Source organism: Triturus cristatus, chromosome 2_2 (genome assembly GCF_964204655.1).
Source record: "Triturus cristatus chromosome 2_2, aTriCri1.1, whole genome shotgun sequence".
Taxonomy (NCBI): Eukaryota; Metazoa; Chordata; class Amphibia; order Caudata; family Salamandridae; genus Triturus; species Triturus cristatus.
In genome coordinates, this window is record NC_140582.1 from 354,576,715 (window position 1) to 354,598,433 (window position 21,719).

The 21,719-nt window shown below is 44.1% G+C and overlaps 1 protein-coding gene across 2 annotated transcripts in view; it reads left to right on the forward strand.

Annotated features, from left to right (window-relative positions):
• Window positions 1-21,719, forward strand: part of BDH2 (3-hydroxybutyrate dehydrogenase 2) — a 147,970-nt gene that overhangs the window by 76,369 nt on the left and 49,882 nt on the right. For both annotated transcript variants that reach the window (XM_085641423.1, XM_085641424.1), the window contains exons 4-6: window positions 15,884-15,980; window positions 18,803-18,911; window positions 21,024-21,084. In XM_085641423.1, coding sequence (XP_085497549.1) covers window positions 15,884-15,980; window positions 18,803-18,911; window positions 21,024-21,084 — 267 coding nt within the window. The remainder of the gene's footprint in view (window positions 1-15,883; window positions 15,981-18,802; window positions 18,912-21,023; window positions 21,085-21,719) is intronic.

Genomic DNA, 21,719 nt, shown 5'->3' on the forward strand with positions numbered 1-21,719 from the left:
ACAGAATATTTTGTTTTTTTTTCCACCCCTTTGATCCCATCCCCACTCTTACTCGTCCCGACCCCATTGTGCACAGCATCACAGTTCCTTTCTTTTTTTAATGCACTTCAACCGCTGAACGCAGGCCAGTTTTCAAATGCACAATGCCCTCACCAAGCCCCCCACCTTCCAAGGAACTATTCATTTGTAGACCCCCAAGGGCCTCAAAGACGCTTATTTAGTCGTCCAGCAACCAGGACTGACCACAGCATGGCTCGAGTTGAATCCTTCGCTATTTACTATTTTTGCAACTTTTATTATATAAACCATCATCTTCAACACTGTATCAAACAAGACTAAAATGTATACAATTTTCAATGCTTTTTCCCAAACATTTATGGATTCTTATTGTGAATCCGGTTTTTAACATTTCCCGGAAACCCATTCTTTTACTTGAGTGTGATCATATGTTTTTGCCTATAAAGTATAGAGCTCACACTTAGTGGCAACATCATATTCGAAAGCAGCAAACCATGGTGCACATGCATCAACATTCTGAAAAGCGATTCCTTAATAGCGAAAAATAAAGAATCGCTAATAAGGAATCGGATTTCGGAATGCATGAACAGATTTGGTATATCTTAGCGTTTCCTTAAAAATCGCTAATATTTACCGAAAACTCAATAGCGACTCCTTGAAAAAAAGATTAGCATTACCGAATTTGGTATTACCGAATTCGGTATTAGCGAGTTCGGAAATAGGGAGTTTGCTAAAAACGGGTCGCACAAAAAGCGGGCTGATGACATCACAACCAGGAAGTCAACCAGCCCATCCCTCATTCACTGCCCTGAGGAGCTCACAGGAGGAAGCAGAGCATACAGGCTGAGGCAAGAGACTTCACCCTCTGAAACCATCCACCCTACCTTTATCCAGGATGGACAAGGATGCACCTGCCACTTCAGACACGCCCAGGAAGAGGAAGAGAAAGTTCTCTGACAGGGAACTTGAGCACTTGATCGAGGGGGTGAGCAGCAAGCATGACAAGCTGTTTGGGAAGCTGTCACTCAAGGTGCCCGAAGCTGAGAAGAGGAAGATTTGGCTTTGCATCAGGGAAAGGGTGAATGCTGTAGGAGTGACGCACCGCAGCATCGACGACCTAAAGAAGAGGTGGTATGACCTCAGGAAGAGGGCAAAGGAACGCATTGCCGAAAGGGTCAAGGAGGCAGCTGGCACAGGAGGGGGGGCATCCACAGTACCTGCCAACACTGCCCTGGAGGAGCTCGTTGAGGTGACCATTGAGCCAGAGGCAGTCGTCGGAGTAACCCAGATGGACACCTCCGGCGCAGCTACCACAGAACAAGGTAAGATGCATGCCTGCGCCCATACGCTGCGTATTGCATACCCATCCCCATCCCCCCAGGTCAATCACAGTGTGCAGGGAGAAGTGCATAACACATATGCCCTCACATTAGTAATGCATCATGGGAGTTGTAGTCATGTCAGCCAAGTGTGCATGTATAGTCACCAATGCACAATAAATTACACCAGCAGTACAGGGCCAACAGAGTGTCAAATCATGTAATTCATTGTAGGAAATAAATGCATAATGACAAACAGATGTAGTCACAAAATAAACTAACAATGCACTGTTTCACACACAGATGCATCTCCTGGGGATTCTGATGACAGTGAGCGCCTCGTCATCTCCGAGACACCGGCAGATACCGATGGCGACACTCCGCAGGAAGGTCAATCCCCACCACCACCAGCGGCAATACCACCACCACCACCACCAGCGACAATACCACCAAGACGCAGGGCACATGTCGCCTCCCTGCAGGTGATGGATGCAGACCCGAGTGCAGCACCCACAAGTGGCCAAAGTCAGACACGTGTCACACCGCCAGCCCCACCACCAGCACATGGCAGAGTCACACAGCGGCGCAGGCCCATGCGCAGTACTGCCGAGGGAGGCGACCAGCCAAGGAACATCTATGGTGGTGTCGAGGCCCAGATGCTGCGTGTTCAGCGCCTGCAGGGGAGACATATGGGGACAATGAACCTCAATATTACTAAACTCGCAAAACACATGTGCACTCTAACAGACGCTGTGCGGCACATGACCACAGTTGTGGCAGAGGGCAATAGGGACATAAGTCAGAACCTCCAGGAGCTCACCCGTGCCATCCGAGCAGGACAACACAGCGAGCGCAGGAGGCATAGGCAGAACTTGCTCCGTACCACTGCATCGACCAGGGCCATCACAAAGCTCTGCAATAGCACTGCTGTTTTATCCCGCCGCTCGTGTCACTGCAGGTGGACCTCGGCTATTTCTATGGGGACGTGGCAAAGGCCTTAGGCCAGGTGACCACTGCAGTGGAACACTTGCAGTCAGGGACATTCAGTGGCAGCAACTTGGGAGGGGAGGAGGGCAGTGAGGCCGCGTCCAGTGTGAGCAGCGTGTCGGTGCTGGAGACCTGCACCAGGAGGCGCAGTTCGCGCTGCTCCACAGCCACAGAGACACAGCGTGGTGAGGTGGAGGAGACACGCGATAGGAGGCTGGGGGTTCGTGGGAAGCGCCACTAGACATTCGGTCCTGCATCCCTGACCATGGTGGGGTAACCATGGGCCGCTTTAATTTTGCCATTGCACTCCCGTGATGCCAACGGTGATGTTTTTGCACACAAAGTGTGGTGGAACTGTAATTAGCATGTTAATGTAACATTACTTACATAAGTGCTCATGTGAAGTAAACAGTAGCACTCCTAATGATATCGTCATGCCTCATTCTTACCTGGCTCTGAAATGATGTTGTGTGATGTATGTCCGCCTCCTTTGACCTTAAGCTGTGTTTGGAACGTGTGACTGTCGGTGTTGTGCGGGTGGTTGATCATCCCGATAGTTGTCATTTCTGTCCACCACTATGGGTATCCCCCTTCTGGTTGCAATGTTGTGCAGCATGGCACATACTGCTACAATCCTGCAGCAGGTGTCTGGTTTATATTGCAAAGCACCACCAGTCTTATGTAAGATCCGGAAGCCACTCTTCAGGATCCCTTTTTTTTTTTTCTGCAACTTTACCTCCTGGTTCTGATTCCCCTTAATCTGCTCATGCTAAATAGCGACTTTGGAGATTATCGGTATTTGCGATTTTTGATGCATTCTTTTGCGATTCTTTATTTGCGAATCGCTAATGCCAGGCGCTATTTGTATTTTCGGTATTGTCGATTCTTTATTTTGCGATTCTTTATTTTCACTGGGTTTTTTTAGCGATTCTTTTTTCTAACGGGGATTATTTTAGCGATTCTTTATTTTTTCGCTATTGGTGTTGATGCATTGGGATTCGTTGTTTGCCACTCGCTAACGGGAGATTTTAGCGATTCAGTATTTTTGCGAGGTGATTTTTGCTTGATGCATGTGCCAGCATGTCCCTTCCCTCCTTCTTTCTTGTTGCTGAATAAATCATGCTGTCTTTCTTTGGTTGCTCAGTATAGATCTGGGAAATCAACAACCTTGTTTCACACGTCATCTTTACCACAGGTCCCAGGACACCCGTCCTCTGTCCACGTTTTTTTGTCTGAGTAGCTTGGAATGGCTGTGGCTCTGAAAACCCAATTTCAATCAATATGAAGGTCTTGTGAATCTTTTCAGTATTTTCTTTATTAGGAATGCAAGAAAATCTTACAAGAACAATAGAAGATTTTCAGGTACTAGCTTACATTTCACTTTCAGCATATGAATATCAAAAGCTACAAAATGGCAAAGAAATTACATCAATTGTGTCCTTTTTTCACATATCTGTAGTTAACAATTCCACATATCCGCTTGTTTCAAACAGCAGAAGGAATGTAAGAGAGGGACAGACCGAGAGAAAGAAGAGGGAGCAGGGGAGAAAGACAAGAGGCTGCCACAGGATACTGACATGGCATGCAGGTGTCATTGAGAGAGGATCTAGATACCCTGTGACCCAGTTAGTGCCCCAATATAGACCCTCTGCCTGGCAGTTCACTTTTAAAAGTCAGAAGGCGTTCGACCACGTTTCGTGGGACTTTCTCTGGGGGATCCTGCTGTCGATGGGGTTTCCTCAGGGGTATGTCCAGGCTTTGCAGGTTTTATTTTGCTCTCCTGTGGCTAGGATCTGTTCTGTGGGATTAACATCTAAACCAGTTTAGATTTCTACAGGTACCCGGCAGGGGTGCCCCTGCTTCCCGCTCTTGTTTGTGCTGTATATTAATCCTTTCCTGGATATGCGCAAGAGAAGTGCCAGGATAAGACCGTTTATGGTGGGACAGGATCAGTTCTGTGTCTTCACAAATGTGGATGACATAGCTATTGTAACATCTGATCCAGTGATGGCGCTACCCGAAGTTGAACATCTGGCACATGAACTTGGACTTCTGTCCGGCTATAAGCTTAATACGTCTAAAATCCAGATTCTTTGTACTAACCAAATTATGGATAATGACTCGAGCTGTTAGCGAGGTCACTTGTCTGGGCATCAAGATACGGGTGTGTCTGAAAGAGCTGGTCGATGTCAATTGGGGGGCCATCACTGGAAATATTAAACAAGCCCTTGAGAGATGGGAATGTCTTTATTTGTCTTTGGTAGGCAGAGCTAATGTTCTTAAAATGAACATTTTGCCGAAAGTGTTATACTTTTTAGATCAGTACCTTTGGAAATACCTCCGCTGCAATTAGAACAGCTTCAATCACTTTGTTCTAGATTCTTGTGGGCCCCGGTGAAACCACGCAGAGCGGTACGATTTATGACTCTTCTGCGGTACAGAGGGGGGTGGTCAGTCCCTGATTTCGCATTATATTGTTATGCTTGTATTCTAGCAAATATACAACTATTGTTGACTGGAGAAGAAGTGGATAACCTCACTGAGGCCCCATCAATTTATCAGATGGTGCTAGGGACTGAGGCCAAAAAATGTTTGTTTAAAATAATTGAGGGCAGCTACTATAAAAGAACTCGCTTTAAAATCTTGGGTTCAGCGTATAAGGTTTGGAAGACCGTGCGAAAGAATCTGCAGATTAAGGGGCTCTCACTTTATACACCTATGTCCGCAGCTGGGATTCTCCTATCGATATTTCATGATCATGTGGTGGGGAAGTGGAGACTTTCTGGTATTATGCAACTGGGGCATTTTGTGGAGGCTAGGGGGGCTTTACTCCTCCTTCTCAAACTTAGCGGATAAGTATCGGCTTCCCAAAAGTAAATTTTTTAAATACCTTCAGATACGTGATTTTTTAAGTGAACATGTTACAACGCTAAAACAACGCAAGATAGTTGAAGCTATCAGATCTGAGGAAAGAATTGGGGTTCTCTATAAAGTGTTACAAGCTTCTAAAGTGGATGACTTAGAGAAACATAACCTTAAATGGGGGGATTCCCTAGGAGCGCAATTTTGTCTCCTTAGAAAATTCGATCGATATCGCAGAAAAAATTCGAATGGCTGCGAACTTAAAAAACACAGCATTATAAAACAGTATTTAATTTTCACCACACTCCTGCAAAGATGAAGAAATGGGAGGGATGCGTATGAGGGGAAATGTTTCCGATGTGGCGCGGATGACGCTAATATCTCTCATATTTTTTATTCATGTATTAATTTGGCTGTGTTTATACAACATATCGAGAGGTTTTTATCAGAGGTTACTGGAATAGCTATAAAAATTTCGGCCTCTATAATGTTACTCGGGACTGGGGAAGATCTACTGCAAGGGATGCCGACATATAAATTTAGGTATCTCATTTTTATTGCTATGGCGGTAGCACGGTTGTGTATAGCATCCACAATAACTCCATCCTGAGGCACCTTCTTTTGAAATGTGGCGCGCTAGGTCTTATAATACATTTAACCTGGAGTTCAGTTTGTACTCTGTTAAAGAGCCAAGAAAGCGAAAGATGGGTATGTATATATGGGGGGCTATGCTTGATCATTTGATCTGCTGAAACTATTCTCCTGGGTAATGGAATGAATTGATACTTATTTATTACTGTATTTTGATTTATGATTTGTCTGTATTTAATGGTTCAATACAGTGGATTTTCAATAAAAAAAACTAAAAGAGCTACAAAATGGCAAAGAAATTAAATGGATTGCTTCCTTTTAAACATCCGTAGTTAACAATTCCACATATAAGCTCGTTTCAAACAGAGGAAGAAATGTAAGAGAGGGACAGACAGAGAGAAAGAAGAGGGGGCAGGGGAGAAAGACAAGAGGCTGCCACAGGATACAGACATGACATGCAGGTGTTATTGAGAGAGCATCTAGATACCCTGTGACCAAGTTAGTGCCCCAATAGAGACCCTCTGCCTGGCAGTTTGCTTTTAAAAGTCAACACTCATACAGGAGGGGATAGGGCCTCCTTTTCACGCCGTGACCATATGGAGGTACTCGATCCCACCGCTCTGCGCTGCCTCATGTAGGCCTGAAAAGGACCCCAAATGTCGCTGGCTGGCGATTTTTTTTTTTTTACTTTATTTATGAATTTTTTAATAAAGCTTAACAAGGCAGCGTTGTATCAGGCAGTGCAAACAATTCCATACATGTATAATCAACCTCCGTTTCTACATACAATGTCCAGTTTCATGTCCAGACAGACAGAAATTCACAGGTGACAGTAACACACTAGTGAATCCCTGGGGCGCGATCTAATTGTCATCAAGTCCCAGTATAGCTCCAGCTGGTCCTAGCAATGTGCTGCATCTCTGAGCCAGTCCTCCAACTGGGGGAGTCGGTGGCGGCCCCAGCACATCGCCACCTGCAGCTTGCCTGGTAATAGCAGAAGGAAGGTCAGCTTCTGGGACTCCGGTGGGACATCTTTAACATAGCCCAGGAGTTCAACAAGGGGTGTGCGCCCTAATTGCAGGCCCGTCATCTCGTCAATAGCATTGAAGACTGACTCCCAGTACCGATCTATACCAGGGCATGCCCACGTCAAGTGAAGAGAACTTGCGCAGAGATCAGAGCAGCAGACATCGTGCATCTTCTATTAATCCTAGTTTTAAAATTCGTTCTGGCGTCTGGTATAGTATATGAAGAAATTTAAAATGTATCAAGTGCAGCCTATATTTGGGTGACAGTGTACTCGCCTCAGAAACTCCACTGCTCTTCAGTTATGGCTACGCCCAGGTGGCCTCCCAAACCTGTCGCTCCGCAGGGACTTGCATCTCCGAGTACAATCTGGTTATCAACTTGCGTGGGTATGGGTTCCCAATAAAGCTTTCAAGAACCTGTAACGTAGGAGGCGCCACCGGGAGCGTGGCATAGCGAGCGCGCAGCACCGCTCGCAGCTGATAATACGCAAACCTTTCAAGTACAGTTGCCTTGTCTGTATGATTGTTAACCACACAGTTGGTGTTAATGCTTTGTTCATTTCTGTTTACTGCTCGGTCATCTTCAAGTCATCTTTATTCTTTAAAGGGAGGATTCACAGAAATTTCAATGGACTCCATTTTATATTCTTAATGTAAAATCATTTGGCTATTTTTAAACCTGTGAAAAAAAGTAAGTTCCATAGTTAAAAGCACCTGCATGCACCAGTAGGGCAGGGTTCTTGCACCTGGCTGCTAGATTCTGTTTTGATGCAGTTAGTCTGGAAAATGACATTATTGCATCTTTGCTGGTTTTCCCTTGTAAGCATCGCGTGTAGCACCTTATTTTACATGTCTAGTGCTCTCCCTCTGGCACTTCAGTTTCACTCATTATGGGCAAATGTCAAATGATGTTGCTAGTGAAGTCCTTACTCGTCTCAATACTCCCTCTCTCCTTTTCCATCCACTCAGCTCATCATGTCTGTATGCCAGACTCACCAACTCCCGTAGCCTATGGCTGGGGCTCCAGCAGCATGACACAGGACTCCACTGTCTGAAGTCAGAAGTGGGAGATAGATATAGCCACTCTACTCCAAGGATTAGTAACAAACAACCACACGAGTCAGCGACTGACCTGTCCGAGGTGCTTTTCCTTACCAGTAGAGTACTGCCTTCATCTTAACAGGAAAAGAAGGCTCGAGAATTGAAGAAAGAGAGGATAGCTTTAGAGAGAGAAACTCAGGATGGCAGAAGAGAAAGCTACATCTGGTAAAGGTGACTTCCCCTCTGACTTCGCAGGATTACCTGCCAAGATTCAAAAAGAGCTTGTGCACATGTATGTTTTGGAATGATTTGTGATTTTTGAGATTGCTTGTAGAGTGCAGACTTTAAATGATGTTTTTACACCAGTCATTTTTATGGGTTTCTCCCCCATAGAAGGAATTGCAGCGACTGGGAGAATGCATGTTTTTGGACAGATGATCTATGAGCCAATGAAGGAAGCTCTGATCAGACAGTTTCTTCATGCAATTAGTTTCTTCAGAGATTCAAAGAAAGCGAGAGAGTGGATGCTGTTCATTTTGAATCTTGAATTTATAGAGTATGTATGTATGGGCCTGATCCGTAAAGGTAGCTTACACTTTGGAGTAAGTTTTCTAGTTTTTGGTATTCTCAAACTGCACTTTTATAGTAACTTTTGCAGTAAGTCCAGCACTACACAAGGACAACCGCTGGTACACTGCAACACCCTCCCATAGAAAATATTGGAGGTATGGACTTGAAATAAGGGAACGAGACAGGTGAAGGAGCAGGTCATGAACATCGAAAGGCTAGCCAGTATGTTTTCATGACAAGGGAATTGATAAATGGACCAGTCAATTTGGAAAAAATAGTGAATCTAATAAAAAATCCCACTAGAGGAATAATTACATAACTGTAATACACGTGCTAGTTTAAGCCAAAGTATTATCTCTGTGTCAAGAAAAGTCAGGTAGAGGGGAGACTGGGTAGGCCTAGTTGCCTTTATCGGCAGGCAACAACTTTATTTCTTAATAGGACATAGGTTTTATTTACATATTTGGGTTGAACAAAAGGGGCTCTGCTTTAAATCAGATTCCTTGATCACATAAAAACTTGACATATTGTTTATTACAAAGGTTCATGGGAGGGCAGTCATCACCATTTAAGTGATGCCATCAAGACACCTTCTTTTCCATGAGTCCTAAACCAATTGCACTGTTCTTCGGTTAACCAGCCAGTGCTTGGAAGCAAACTCAGTTGACCCTGTAAACTGTGACATAAATCAATCATAGCAGTAAAGCCCTTGCTTCCCCCTCTGTCTTCGCAGAGCAGTTACAGACATACTGAAAGTCAAATGCAAAACCTCATTTAGTATTAAATATATTTTCTTTTTGTTTAAGACTTTTATTGAGTTTTCAGAACATTCCGGCAGTGACAATGTTTTAGCTGCGCATGTGCATTAAGGTGGCCTCTTTGACATGATCAACCTCACTTTTTTTCTCACTGGTACTGATTATGTTGATTGGTAGTGCACTAGGACCTTGCTGACCAGGCCCCAGTGCCAGAGCTCTTTCTCTAAAAACAAGACACATGTTCAATTTTAACCCAATTGGCAAGGACTTTAGCACCCTGGTAAATGATACCTATATTGCCCAGGGCATGGGTACTTAGGATCCCTATGAGCTGCAGCATATATTGTGCCACCCAAAGGGACCCCCACAAAGACCGCACACAGACTGCCATTGCAGGCTGTGTGAAATGGGCAAGCCATTTTTGAAAATAGACAGACTCTGCCTGTAGTATTTATGTCACCCCTACAGCAGGCCTTATAGCCCTAAGGCAGAGTGAATTATAGTACTTCTTCATGAGCAGATATGCCCCTGTGATGTCTAGTTCAGTTACTAGATATTACAAGTGAGCAGGGAAGCCATCATAACGGCATGTTCTGGGCACTGGTCATTACGAGTTCCCCAGCTACACGATGGCTTCACTGAAACCTATAGTGCTTGGTATCAAACACCTGATCTTGATAAATCCATTCTGATGCCAGTATCGGATTTATGACAACATGCACCCAGAGGCCTCTAGTGTGCTGGCTGACTGGTATCGTCCAGCCTTCCACCACAGACAAGTTTCACTCCCCTTGAAGGTGAGAGCCCATGCTTTCAGAGGCTCGAAACCATGCCTGCACCGAAGTAGGGTGTTCACACCTCCTTCAGCAGGATGGCTAGTGTTTTAGCATATCTGGACCAGAGGCTCCAAATCCACTGCCACCTTTGATATGCGACCCTGGCATCCCCCAGTCCTGAAGAATTCCACCCCATGCTCATTTGGCTAGAGAGCAGGCGGGAAAACTGGCTAGTCAGAAGGCGTGTAACACAGGCTGGGCACACCCCTAAGGTGAGCCACTTGAAGTGGACATTCACTATCTTGTTTTCAGTGAAACTAGGATCTCTGTCAGGATTAGGCCCACTCTCCACTTAAAGCAGTCCTATAGGGGTGTAGTCACCCCAGTGGTAAGTAGCCCATTGGCTTCTACCCTGCATTCCCCTAAATTCAGTATTTGGGGGTCGAACTGAAACCAGGAATTCAGATTTGTCTACTTGGGAACCGAAGAAGGATCAATGAGAGATGTCACCGCGAGAACCGAGGACTTTCCCCAAGCCTGTGGAGGACTGCCCAGCACTTCAAAAACCAAGCAGCATCTCCCTTGGGGTATAGGAGCCATCCCCCTGCAGGCACTGACCGCATTTGCCCTGTACCTTGACTTGCTGACAATTGGGTCTACCGAGTGAGCATCTCACCAGGAAGAAGTCTTTGCTGCTCCAGGACGTCAGATCCGTCTCCCTGCTGAGTCTGGAGATGCCAGGCCCTCCACGAGTTGCCCAACACCAATACCCTGGGTCCTGGAGCATTTGCTGCAACCAAGGCTTGTGTGTCCAGTCTATACACCACCGACGCCAAAGCCAACCTGCCGACAGGGAGTTCAGGATCACCGGGGCCAGCACCAAGAGTGTCTCAGCTGTCCTGTTTTCTCTTCCTCTCTAGGTCACCAAAGCCAAGTAAGACCTTCTTACTACAGTGCCCGCCGTTCAAAACACCTTTGCAACCGCTCTCCCCAGCCGGGTTCACGGACACCAACAGTGTCCCTGTGCCCCCATTGGGTTCTGCCAGACTTGTCCCCACTTGCAGCCTTTCTTTTGCAGGTACCTTTGCCATTTACTTTACCGCAAAGCACTCAAGGCTACCAACGCGACCTGCACTTCTTTTCCCGGACTCACCAGGGCAGGTAAACCTGGAATATTGGTGGTTTCTTGGACCATGACCCCTAAGCACCTTAAGTCCCTATAGGTACCCCTGAAAAACGTTCGCAAATGTGTAGCTATGCAGTGTATGTTTCTCCTATAGAATCACATTACCACGTTTGAAGCTCATACCTCAAACACGATTATTTTGCTATAATTTTGCTTTACTGTAAAAATACTTTCTCAGGAAGTACTTACCCGATGATCTTGATGTCTAAAATTATATAAAAATCTGTGGGTTTTTTTTCTAAATTGGTCTTGGATCTCCTTTGTGAGTGTGTGCCTCATTTATTGACTCTCTGTCTACAATAAATGCTTAACACTACCTTCTGATAAGCCTAGGCTGTTAGACCACACTGCTACTAGGGATTATTAATTTAAGCTCTGTAAACCAATAAGGGTCGTCTGCGCTTACATTGGCACCCCCACATAAAAAGCCAGCTTCCTACAGCATGCCAGATAGTGAGTTTTACAAACAGTACAGAGATATATTTTTCCCCCTCCACTTTACATTGGACTGCATTAGCTTAACAACTTCAAACTTGGTCAGGTCCTTTACATTTCCCCTTGGTGTCCCCCTCTCTTCCGCACACCTTTTTATATATATACTCAAGTGATCTCTCAGAGTCCTTGTAATTATTAAATATGTTTGTGCATTTCTTTACCAGTCCCCTCAGCAGATCCTAAAAATATAGCAGCCGATCATTCCGCCATTTGGCATGTACTTTATTTTCATTCATTTAAAAAGCAGCAAATAGCACTTTACGTTTGTGTGACTTGCCTCCTGTCTTTGTTTTAGGTAATGCACCAGGTTAGGAATGCATGCACATCACCTTGATAGTTACATTTGTGTTGAATGGAAAGAAACAAGCAAGATAAATAGTATTCAGAATTGTGCACAACAAAAGGAATGGGTGCAGACTTCTCTCTCTCAGGTTCCCCAAGTATTTACAGCAAAGTCCTCTGTATAGTATGAGATGTATACCCCTGCCCTGAGTGCCCAGCTGTACTTTTGTCTAGAACCCTAATGCAATATTTATCATTGGTCATAGGCGGACACAGATCATGCGAGCCATGACATAGGCCTGTCTGACAGATTGCAGTCTTGTTGGACCGGGAGCACTGCCCAAAGTGTTGCCCTGATAGTGGTGGAAGTCTACCACCTCAACAAAGAGTTACGCAGCACAAACACTCTGGTAGAACCATACCGTGTAATGATCAGTAGTAGTGAAGAGGGCCTTTTTACTCTGTCACTGGAGTGAGGCCTACAGGCTCACTCACCTTTTTAAAAAGTTCTGCTACTGTGTGCTTAACTCACTCTTGGCCTACATCAGGTAAATGTGGCGGAGTAGCGGCTCTGCGTTGATTGCCTGTGTGCCCGGAGAGGGTGCCATGCAAGGATGGAGCAGTACTATGCAGTGCATGCGTGGTTAGTACATGTACTGGGTGTATGTATGCCTGAGAGGAATACATTACCTGAGAGATGTAGTGTGATGCAGTGCATGTGGGGATAAAACGTGTGCTGGGTGTATGTGTGTTTGTGTGAAGTACAATACATAAAGGGTTAAGAGTGGTGCAGCGTGTACATAGTGAGTGTGTGTGCTGGCAGTGCGTGTTGAAATAACACACCCTGATTCAAGATGGGAAAGTTTCAGTGCTGAACTGTGCACACAGACAGAGTGTGCGTACTGAATGCATGAGGACACATAAGGGTACAATGCAAAGAGGTATTAGTGCTGAACAGTAAGTGTACTGAGATTACCGCGAGTAATGTGCCTGCCAGGCACATGGTATGGAGGACCCTGGGCTTCATTTTGGGAAGCCCAGGTCTGCCTGGTGAAGACAGAAGGAGGAGAGGAATCCTCCCATACAGAATTGTGGATTGCTGTATTCATATGAGCTCTGCAAGACTTCTGCCTGTGACCAGGACTGGGGGGGCAAAAGCCTGCCAGCTTCCCTGCTGGATAAGGATAAATCACCCAGGACACCAAGATCGCCTGCCCTGGAGCTTGGAGCTCTATCCCCTGCCTTCTTGCCAAGACTAGTGTGCCCTTTGAGGAAAAGGAGAGTATTGGAGGAAGTTAGGTACCGTGGCGAGTCCTGCACGAGGATTCCCTCAGTGAGGTGTGAGGCTGTGCACCGATCGGGCCTTTGCCTGTGTGCAGAATCGACTGCTGCCCAAGTATACCACGAGAGGACTTTGTTGTTCTGAGTCGTATCGGAAGCGGTGGGCGGGAAGCACCTAGCTGCACCACTGCTTTGCGGTGACCCTGTATGCCACAGGGGGTCACCGGTGAACTGAGTTTGGGCCAGGCGCATAGGACCTGTGACTGCCGAGATTAGCGGCCCCGTATGTAAGGAGTTCGATCGCCTAAGGAGAGTCTGTTCCCTGATTGTGCGTACCATGGCAACCCCATATTCCAGAAGGGGCTGGCGGTACCACTTTGGCTTAGAGTTTGGGCTGTCACACTGGACCGAAGAAATGCTGTGACCAGCGGGTCTAGCCTCAATGCTGTGATCTGCTCCTGACAAAGTCCCTGAGGTTCACGGGGGAAGATCAATTTTTCTTTTTTGTCCGCTGAGCAGGAGCAGCTCCTATTACTGGAGCCTCAGTGGCAGGACTGCTCAACAGAAAGAGCCTGCACCACTGGGTGCTGCCGCGTCCATCACAAGCTTCACCGTACAGGACCCTAACTTGGGAGTAACCAAGGGGAAGGCACTCACTTCACCGTTAAACACTGCCATACTGCTGGAGCAGGTAAGACTGAAACCGGGCCTTTGGGGCCCCGGGGGACTTGCTGCTAACGGAGCTGTATTACAAGAGACAGTGGTCTCAACCACAAGAACATACGGGTTATAACCACAGAATCAAAAATCAGAGCTGTGTAGGTGTATATCCGAATGAAAATAATATATTTATTTAATCACACAAAAGAAATAGTTAAGACAAGAACCAATTCAAATTACAATTCAGTTGGTGAAAGCGGAGGGTTATGGAAATCAACAGAGTTCCAGACCTCAGGCATTTACTTTGAAAAGTGACAATCAACTCGTGCTCCCTATTAATCATCATAGAGTCGGAGTCACTGTGGGAGTGTCGATGACATTTCAATCCCAGCTTATAATGTGGGGATCCTCATCAGGAGAAAGAAATCTGTATGCCTGAGATATAGCCTGAAACGGATCCAGGAAAGGAAAAATCCTTATAGGGCGGTCCTTTTATGAGAGACAAATGGGCAGTGGACAGATCGAAGAATTCTGAAAGTTAAAGAGAGCGGGTCAGGAAGCAAGGTTCTGTCCGTGTGAAGCAAATGCCCGCCTCCTGTCTAAGCGGCTGCACGGAAATCTTGAGAGAGCGGGGGATCTGAATACAAAGCTCAGGGATCTTGAGTCAGAAGTATCACTGAGTGTGTGTGCCGGTGTCCTCAGGAGGAAGAGGCATAGCTGATGTGCACCATGCGTGACACCATAGACACTGCTGACTAAGTTCCCAAAATGTTAGAAGGGAGAGCTGTTGTGCATGGCCTATCGTTTTAAATTCACTGATGCGGCCACACGTGAATGGGGAATAACCCTGGGCACGTTACACGGAGGAGGATGGGATAAGGATTTGTCTAACAACTACTAGAGCCCTGACCTCAAGGGGGATTGTGCTGTTGCTTGCTGAATGTTGTATTCCTTTGCATGTGTAGAATTAGAAATAAAATACAGCTTTTTCTTATAAAAGCAAGTATTTGGATGGACATTGATTTATTGTTCGTACTGTTTGCAATTTGAGTTAAGAGTTATTAACTGACCAGTATCTAAGGCACCCTTGATGGAGCCCGGAGTGCTCGACCACAGCTGCCACTGAGCATAAAGTGCAGAAGGGGTACTTTGCCCAGTTGAGCAAGATCCATAGTAGGTAGGTCCTTGGGACATCAGGAGTAAAAGGCCTCAACCTCAATGGTTGGGCCCAGTAGGCCCTGGGTGACCCGTGGCCCTCTGAAGGGAATTCTGCCAACTGTATAATTCTTACTTACATCTCTGAGTGTCCTTTGAGCCAGCCACAAAATCTCTATCACTTTTCAACCGCAAATGCCTCTCAGTTCTTGTTCAGGGGCAGTTTTCGGTATGCATACACATGCACTTAAATTACTTATTTCTGACCTTTTAACAGCATACAATATCAATGGAATTACTAGCCAAGCAAAACGTATATTTATTCTCAGAAAGAATTGTTATAACTGATTTATTTCACCAATAACAGAGTTCAATTGCCTTAAAAAGTACCACTGGTTTGTCCTCACAGTGTGGATAAGGAAAAGTAACAGTGCCTTTGGTGGGCAGGAGTGGAGTGGAGGGGATTTGTAAATCGGGCCAAAGCATTTCCCCCCCGACCTCATACTGATTAAATCTGCACCTTAACCTTTGGAACTAAATTTAAATATAACGTTTTTTTCTATAGTAGCAAGTCTTTTGTATGTAGGCGTATGGAGGCGTCCTTGTTCTGGTTGACATGAGGCCCACATAAAGTTCCCAGGTCTTCACTGCTACACCTGTGAACAGTTCAGCACTCAGGCTCTATGTGGTAATGTTGGGATTAGAGAATGAATCCCTCTTAAATGTGTCAATGTATCAGGAGAAAGCAACATGATGCCAGTGAGTTGGTAGTCTGTTAAATACAGTGACTTCTTGAGAGAGTCTCTTTCTATTGGATTTTGATTGAGGAAATAACTGTTGGTGTAACCACACTGTCTTTCTCTGCATTTTGTAGGCATCCAGACACGGGTACTTGATGTTACAAAGAAAGAACAAATCGAACAATTGGCTAAAGAAATAGAGAAAGTTGATGTCCTTGTGAATATTGCTGGGTAATGTGATATTCAATTGAATTGTCCTTCTCTTTTTTTTGTGTAAAACAAAATGTGGCGTAGGTCAGTGTTTCTAGAAACACCATAGGTGCATCATTGAATATCGCACAAAACTTGGTTTACTGCAATTCTACATAATTTCTTACTTTCTATGATTCCAGCAGCAAGAGGTAGCTAGACCATAGAACTACCCATTGTACAAGAACATTACGTATTTCTGTAATGATGAGTCTACTTTATTGAGCAATGTGATGTCTAGTTAACAATTTAGTCAGAAGTGTAACCTTTGCAGAGTTGGTCCATTCTTGATCTATGCACTGGCACACACCTTATATGATAAACTATGCAAACTTTCACACTCCAAGACCTCTAGTAAGTTCCGTGAAGTCTGCCTTATAAACAGTTAACACATCTTCCCTTCAGTACCATGATAAACTCTAGTCTAGGACAATAACAAGTGCTGAGTTGTCTTCACCTGATGGTCTTCTATAATCCCCATAAAGTATTAGCTTAAAAATGGGTCTTCAGGTGTACATGTTTATGTAATGCCCCTCTCTATGATGGTTGGGAGACCATGGGGTGGGTGATACAAGGGTTTCCTTATCCCTGATTCATTGTTTGAATCATAGTGCAGTCCTGCACTTGGGCCTCATTACTAGTGGCATGGTGCTTGGTGTGATATTTATCACACCTAGGAAAATCCCCTCTACAGGAGTTGGAATATATGTGTGTGATAAATGGCACCCATTTCAGGTTTTTGGGAAATAACATGCAGATGGTAGTGCTTGCTGCACGGAAATCAGCAAGTTATGGAAATTAGTGGATTTTTTCACCAGTACGCTCTGTGGTACATCGTCTCCCTTTAGCTTGCTTGAGTTGGCTCATCTTCATGCACCCACTGTTCCTTTGGGCAAGACACAGGCCGGTTCCCTGCTTAATGTCCACTAAAGCTTTTAGTGAACCTAGTCATTTCTTAGCCTATAGCGGAAGTACTATATTCTGACACTTAAGCAAGTATTGGATTAGCATTTACATATTGTTATAATTTGCATTCATGTCATGACCTTAACCTTAACCTTAATCCTTAATCCTGAGTAGAGGTATGTGTTGAAGTTAAATGTGGTATATGCCTATGTTTAAATTGTATGGCATATTTAGACATGCGGCATCCTCTTGCTTTGATGTTGTGTGTTTGGTGTGCTTATTGTTCACATTATTGGATAGCTCTGGCTGAATCTTTAAAAAGCAAGAAATCGGTAGAGTGGAGAACTGAAGGTTAATAAGGTAGTCTGTTTATGGTTAATGCTTCTAGTGCCAATTGAAAGACTGTCGCAATTACCTAGTTTTTGTATGAGCTTTAAAACCATGGGATATGGGAGGAGAAATCAGAGTGCCTGGTGTGTTCTGTTTCTGCAGTCTGGGTTCCTATTTTCCATTCAACCTTAGAGAGCTTTTTTCATGATCTGATTGTGTCTTGATTGCATAAAGTAACTAGGTTTTGTGCTCAAGGTAGGGTGTTATGGCTCCTCATCTTAAGCTTTTTTTAATTTACCTGCCACACTACCTTTAGCCTGCATCAGATAGCCACTCACTTCAGGACACCTGTAACATAACTTTGAAAAACTATGTAGACGTCAGTGCCATACTGAAAATCCAAACTTCCAAACCAAAACCCTCACACCTTGGAATATCCCAAAAATTGCCAAAATCGAACAACCAAGGCACATACAAGAAAAGGAATTGAGACAAACCAATCTTCCAGCTACCTCGCCCAACTTAAAGCAAGCCCTTGTATACTTGGATCCCTCATGACCTCGACTAAAAAGAAACATTCTACATGACTACTATTTGCAGCATGATTAACGGACACAAGTCATTGTTTAAGGCCATCAAGGACTATCATTCTACTCTGAGACCGTTGTTCTTCATTCAACACATGCAAGGCCATCAATCCTTTCTTCACCGAGAATATTAACAAACTGCATGCCACAGCAATAACACAACACTGTTATTTTCTGAATCCTGAGTTTGTGCTTCTCCAGACCAAACACTCTTAAAAGTGTCTACCATTATGGATGGCATATGAATCCTACACCTTGTAGTCACCTTTGCCTTTTGGAACATTTTTTATACACTGATTTACACATGTACGATTCATTGTCTCTGCATGTGTGTGTCATGTAAAGCGCTACGACACCCTACACAGGTATGAGAGGTGCTATAACACAACTAAAATACATGTGAGAGAGGAACAATGGAGAGATGAGAGGCACTGTTGTAGGGTGGTAGTGGGGAATCATTGAAGAGCCCCAACAGATATTGTTGTATCCTGTTGCACTGCAATTTCATAATTCACTATGCTTAAAAGCTAACATAATTAAATATATAATAACAAATGTGTTGCACAAAGCACCATTTTTTCTCAAATTTTCTTAAGGGGGTACCTCTTTCTCCCCCCCCCCCCCCCCCCCAACCCGCCACATCCCAAAAAAAACCTGTATATGTTGTTGCATTTCTACAATATATTTTATTGTCCAGCTCTGTTACCCATACATTTAGATATAGAGTATCATTGTCTCTTATACTGTTGCACCTACATTTCAAATTCTGTCTTTTGTAATGTTGGAGCAATAATTGATCCTGTCAAGGTCCCATGAGGCATCTTCCTATTTTACATGACCCCATTCTTCATAGTGGTGTAGATCTATTTGTAAGAGGCATTGGTTAACTGAACTTTTCCACTTTTATTGAGTATTTGAAAACTTTTGTCTCTCTTTAAATTGTATGACACACATTTACAGCATTTACGATTTTCTTTCTAGTTTCGTCCATCATGGAACTATTTTAGACTGCAGTGAGGCCGACTGGGACTTTACTATGAACCTCAATGTGCGAAGTATGTACCTGATGATCAAAGTGTTTCTTCCGAAGGTAGGAGACCGAAGATTTTCCATTCATAGTGGCATACCTGGTTGAGAATACTGTAAAACCAAATAAGAATAATATGCCACTGAGCTCTTAATGCCGGTGCCATTTCTGCATTTTGCTGTTTGGAGGACCAAAGATGGAATGCATGCCCTGCCTAGGTCTGTCTTTCTGACTGGAGGCCTTTAACCTGATTCTCCATGACAGAGACACTGGTCATTGTGCTGGGTCAACAAGACCTGTATGCACCACTGTTCTTGTCTGCTCACCCTGTTCAGTATCACGGTGATGGGTGTAACACCTGCTGCTGTATACACAGACCTTCTGCTCTTGCCTACTGGACTGCAGAAAAGGTTATACAGATTATCATTAATATTGCAATTGTAAAAGGAAATAAGTAAATGTGGTTCACTAATATACACTTGATGATAGTGTATTCTTTATACTTTGTACATGGAATACCTTGCATACATTGCGATGGCGATGAGACCCAGGGTTACTTTAGTTTAATTGTATTAATATTTGTTCCAGTTGCTGAAGAAAGTTGCAGGAACATACATTAATTTACTAGTGGTGCTACTGTAGGATAAAGGTAGTGCAAGAGCGCCAATCTGAAGGAGCGAAGTGTCCAGGAATAGCCCGAATGACTAGATCTGTTCTCAGTTAAGTTCAGAAGATGGTGAGGGTAAGGGAAGGGGTGATGGTCCGATCCAGCGTTTTCCAGAGGCTGGAGAGTTTGTTTCTGTTGTGCTGAACGAGAAGTAGCTTGCCGTGAAGAATGTCATAAATCAGGCAAACACTACTTAACATTAATGCAAACGTCTGGATATGTACCCAAACTCAGATCTGTAGAGCCTCTGTACTTGCAAACACAGGTACAACTGGCAAAAGCCTCTACTTAGCAGCACTCACGATTCGGTGGCACTCCCTGTGCATCTTGGTCAATGTGTCCATTTTTGCAAAGTTGCAGTTCTTCCATTGAAGCAAAGCTTGATAAGTATTAATTCCATCTAATATTTCATTTTCTAAGCTTGATATAAGAATTGAAGATGTTGTTTTGTTCGCCCCAGACTCGTGTTTCCCTCTTCATGAGCTACAATTGATATTAAAGTAAAAGTTGATGTTGCAGTGAGTCGCTGGGCACAATAGCATGCAATTTCATTTGTGACCTTGGACAGAAAATAGCCTGTCTTTCAGAACATCCATTAAAAAAAAGTGTCACCTCGCAAACCGTTCATCCTGGAACATTTTCACATTGCGAGAAGTGGCACAGTGGGCATATTTCCCTGGCACAAAAAGGGGGTCACATGGGACAGAAGCTGCCCTAGAGTGGAAGTCTAACTATCAAATGTTGTAACAGGTAATAAAACATTAAGAGTAGGCTGTGCAGTTCATTTAATTACATTGATCAAATGTTAGAGTGAAGAACATGTTCATTCAATTGGTTCTGTGTCTGTAATTGCACCCCTGTCTTTGCAATTATTTATTTAGAGTTTTAAAGCAGAAAACAGTGTACATCAAACAATGGTAACGTTAGCACTCAGAATGGTTACTGGTTATACACGCATGTTACAGCACATGTTGGCAATGCATACATCATGGTTTGCAAGATGATAGGCATGAAAGAAAAGAAGAAACTAAAGGAAAACCCCATAACTCAAACATTTTCAGAAGGGACCCTGGAAAGACCATAATGCGTGCTAGGTAGGTGCAGTATCAGATGCCTTTAAGGGGTGCAGTTCCAATGAGGCCTTCTCATCTGGAGCCAGGTTGTGCTTCAATGAGTCTCTTAGGCTCCTAAGTTCCATTAAGTAGCCATCCCAGTGTAGCCTTTATGACATCATGCAGTGCCCGAAACTGCAATAAATTGTATATTTTCCAGTTTACATAGACTTTAAGTAGCTTGCCGCCCATGAAATTCAAACGAAAGTGCCAATGGTTGACAGTGCTGTCTTTTATTATCACCTAGGCAAGAGTAACCCTCTCAGAAAGTGTGCATTAGGTAAAATTCCACAGGCCTTATTTCAAATTGGCCACAAAAGAACAAAGATGAGCTAACCGCATCTCCTCTCCTGCAAATGCAGATGTCTTATGTTTGTGTCTTTCATTTTTTTTCAGATGCTTGCACAGAAATGTGGTAACATTATTAACATGTCCTCAGTGGCTTCTAGTATCAAAGGTTGGTATCTGGCTGCTCGCACCCTGTAAACTGTGGTGTTGTTGTCTGTTAAACTAACAATTTTTCAGTGTTTATTCAAATAAAATGCAAAAGGAACAAAAAATATCAAACTCTGAGAAAAATAACCTGATTGGATTATAAATTAATAATCATAATTTTCCATATTACATATTTCCTTTCCTGGCTGTTTTATAATTCTCTACCATACAAAGTTTTGTGTTTGATTAAGACAGCATCCGTCATCTGAGTATGCAGCACAATTTGAGGATTACCACTATAACTAAGACTCGTATTTCCATTTAAAGTCTGTAAGATTTTCCACCTTTGTTGGGAACACTATACTGAGTAGTGGACTTGAGATCGTGGAATAGCAAACACAGCACTCAATATTGGCGTACCCTTAGTGGAGATAGAGTGATAAGTTTTCCGCATCAATATTCCAGGACACGTCCCGGAAATAGGCTTTTTAGACCTCCAGCCCTATGGTCTTTGTCAATGTGTCAGCCTGAGACAGAAATCCAGTTGGACTGCAGCCAACCCACAGTCCCTTGAGCAATATCCGAGTGAGATGCATTTCAGGTAACAATCCTAAGAGATATCACAGGAAAAATAGTGGAACTCAAACCCCTTTTCAT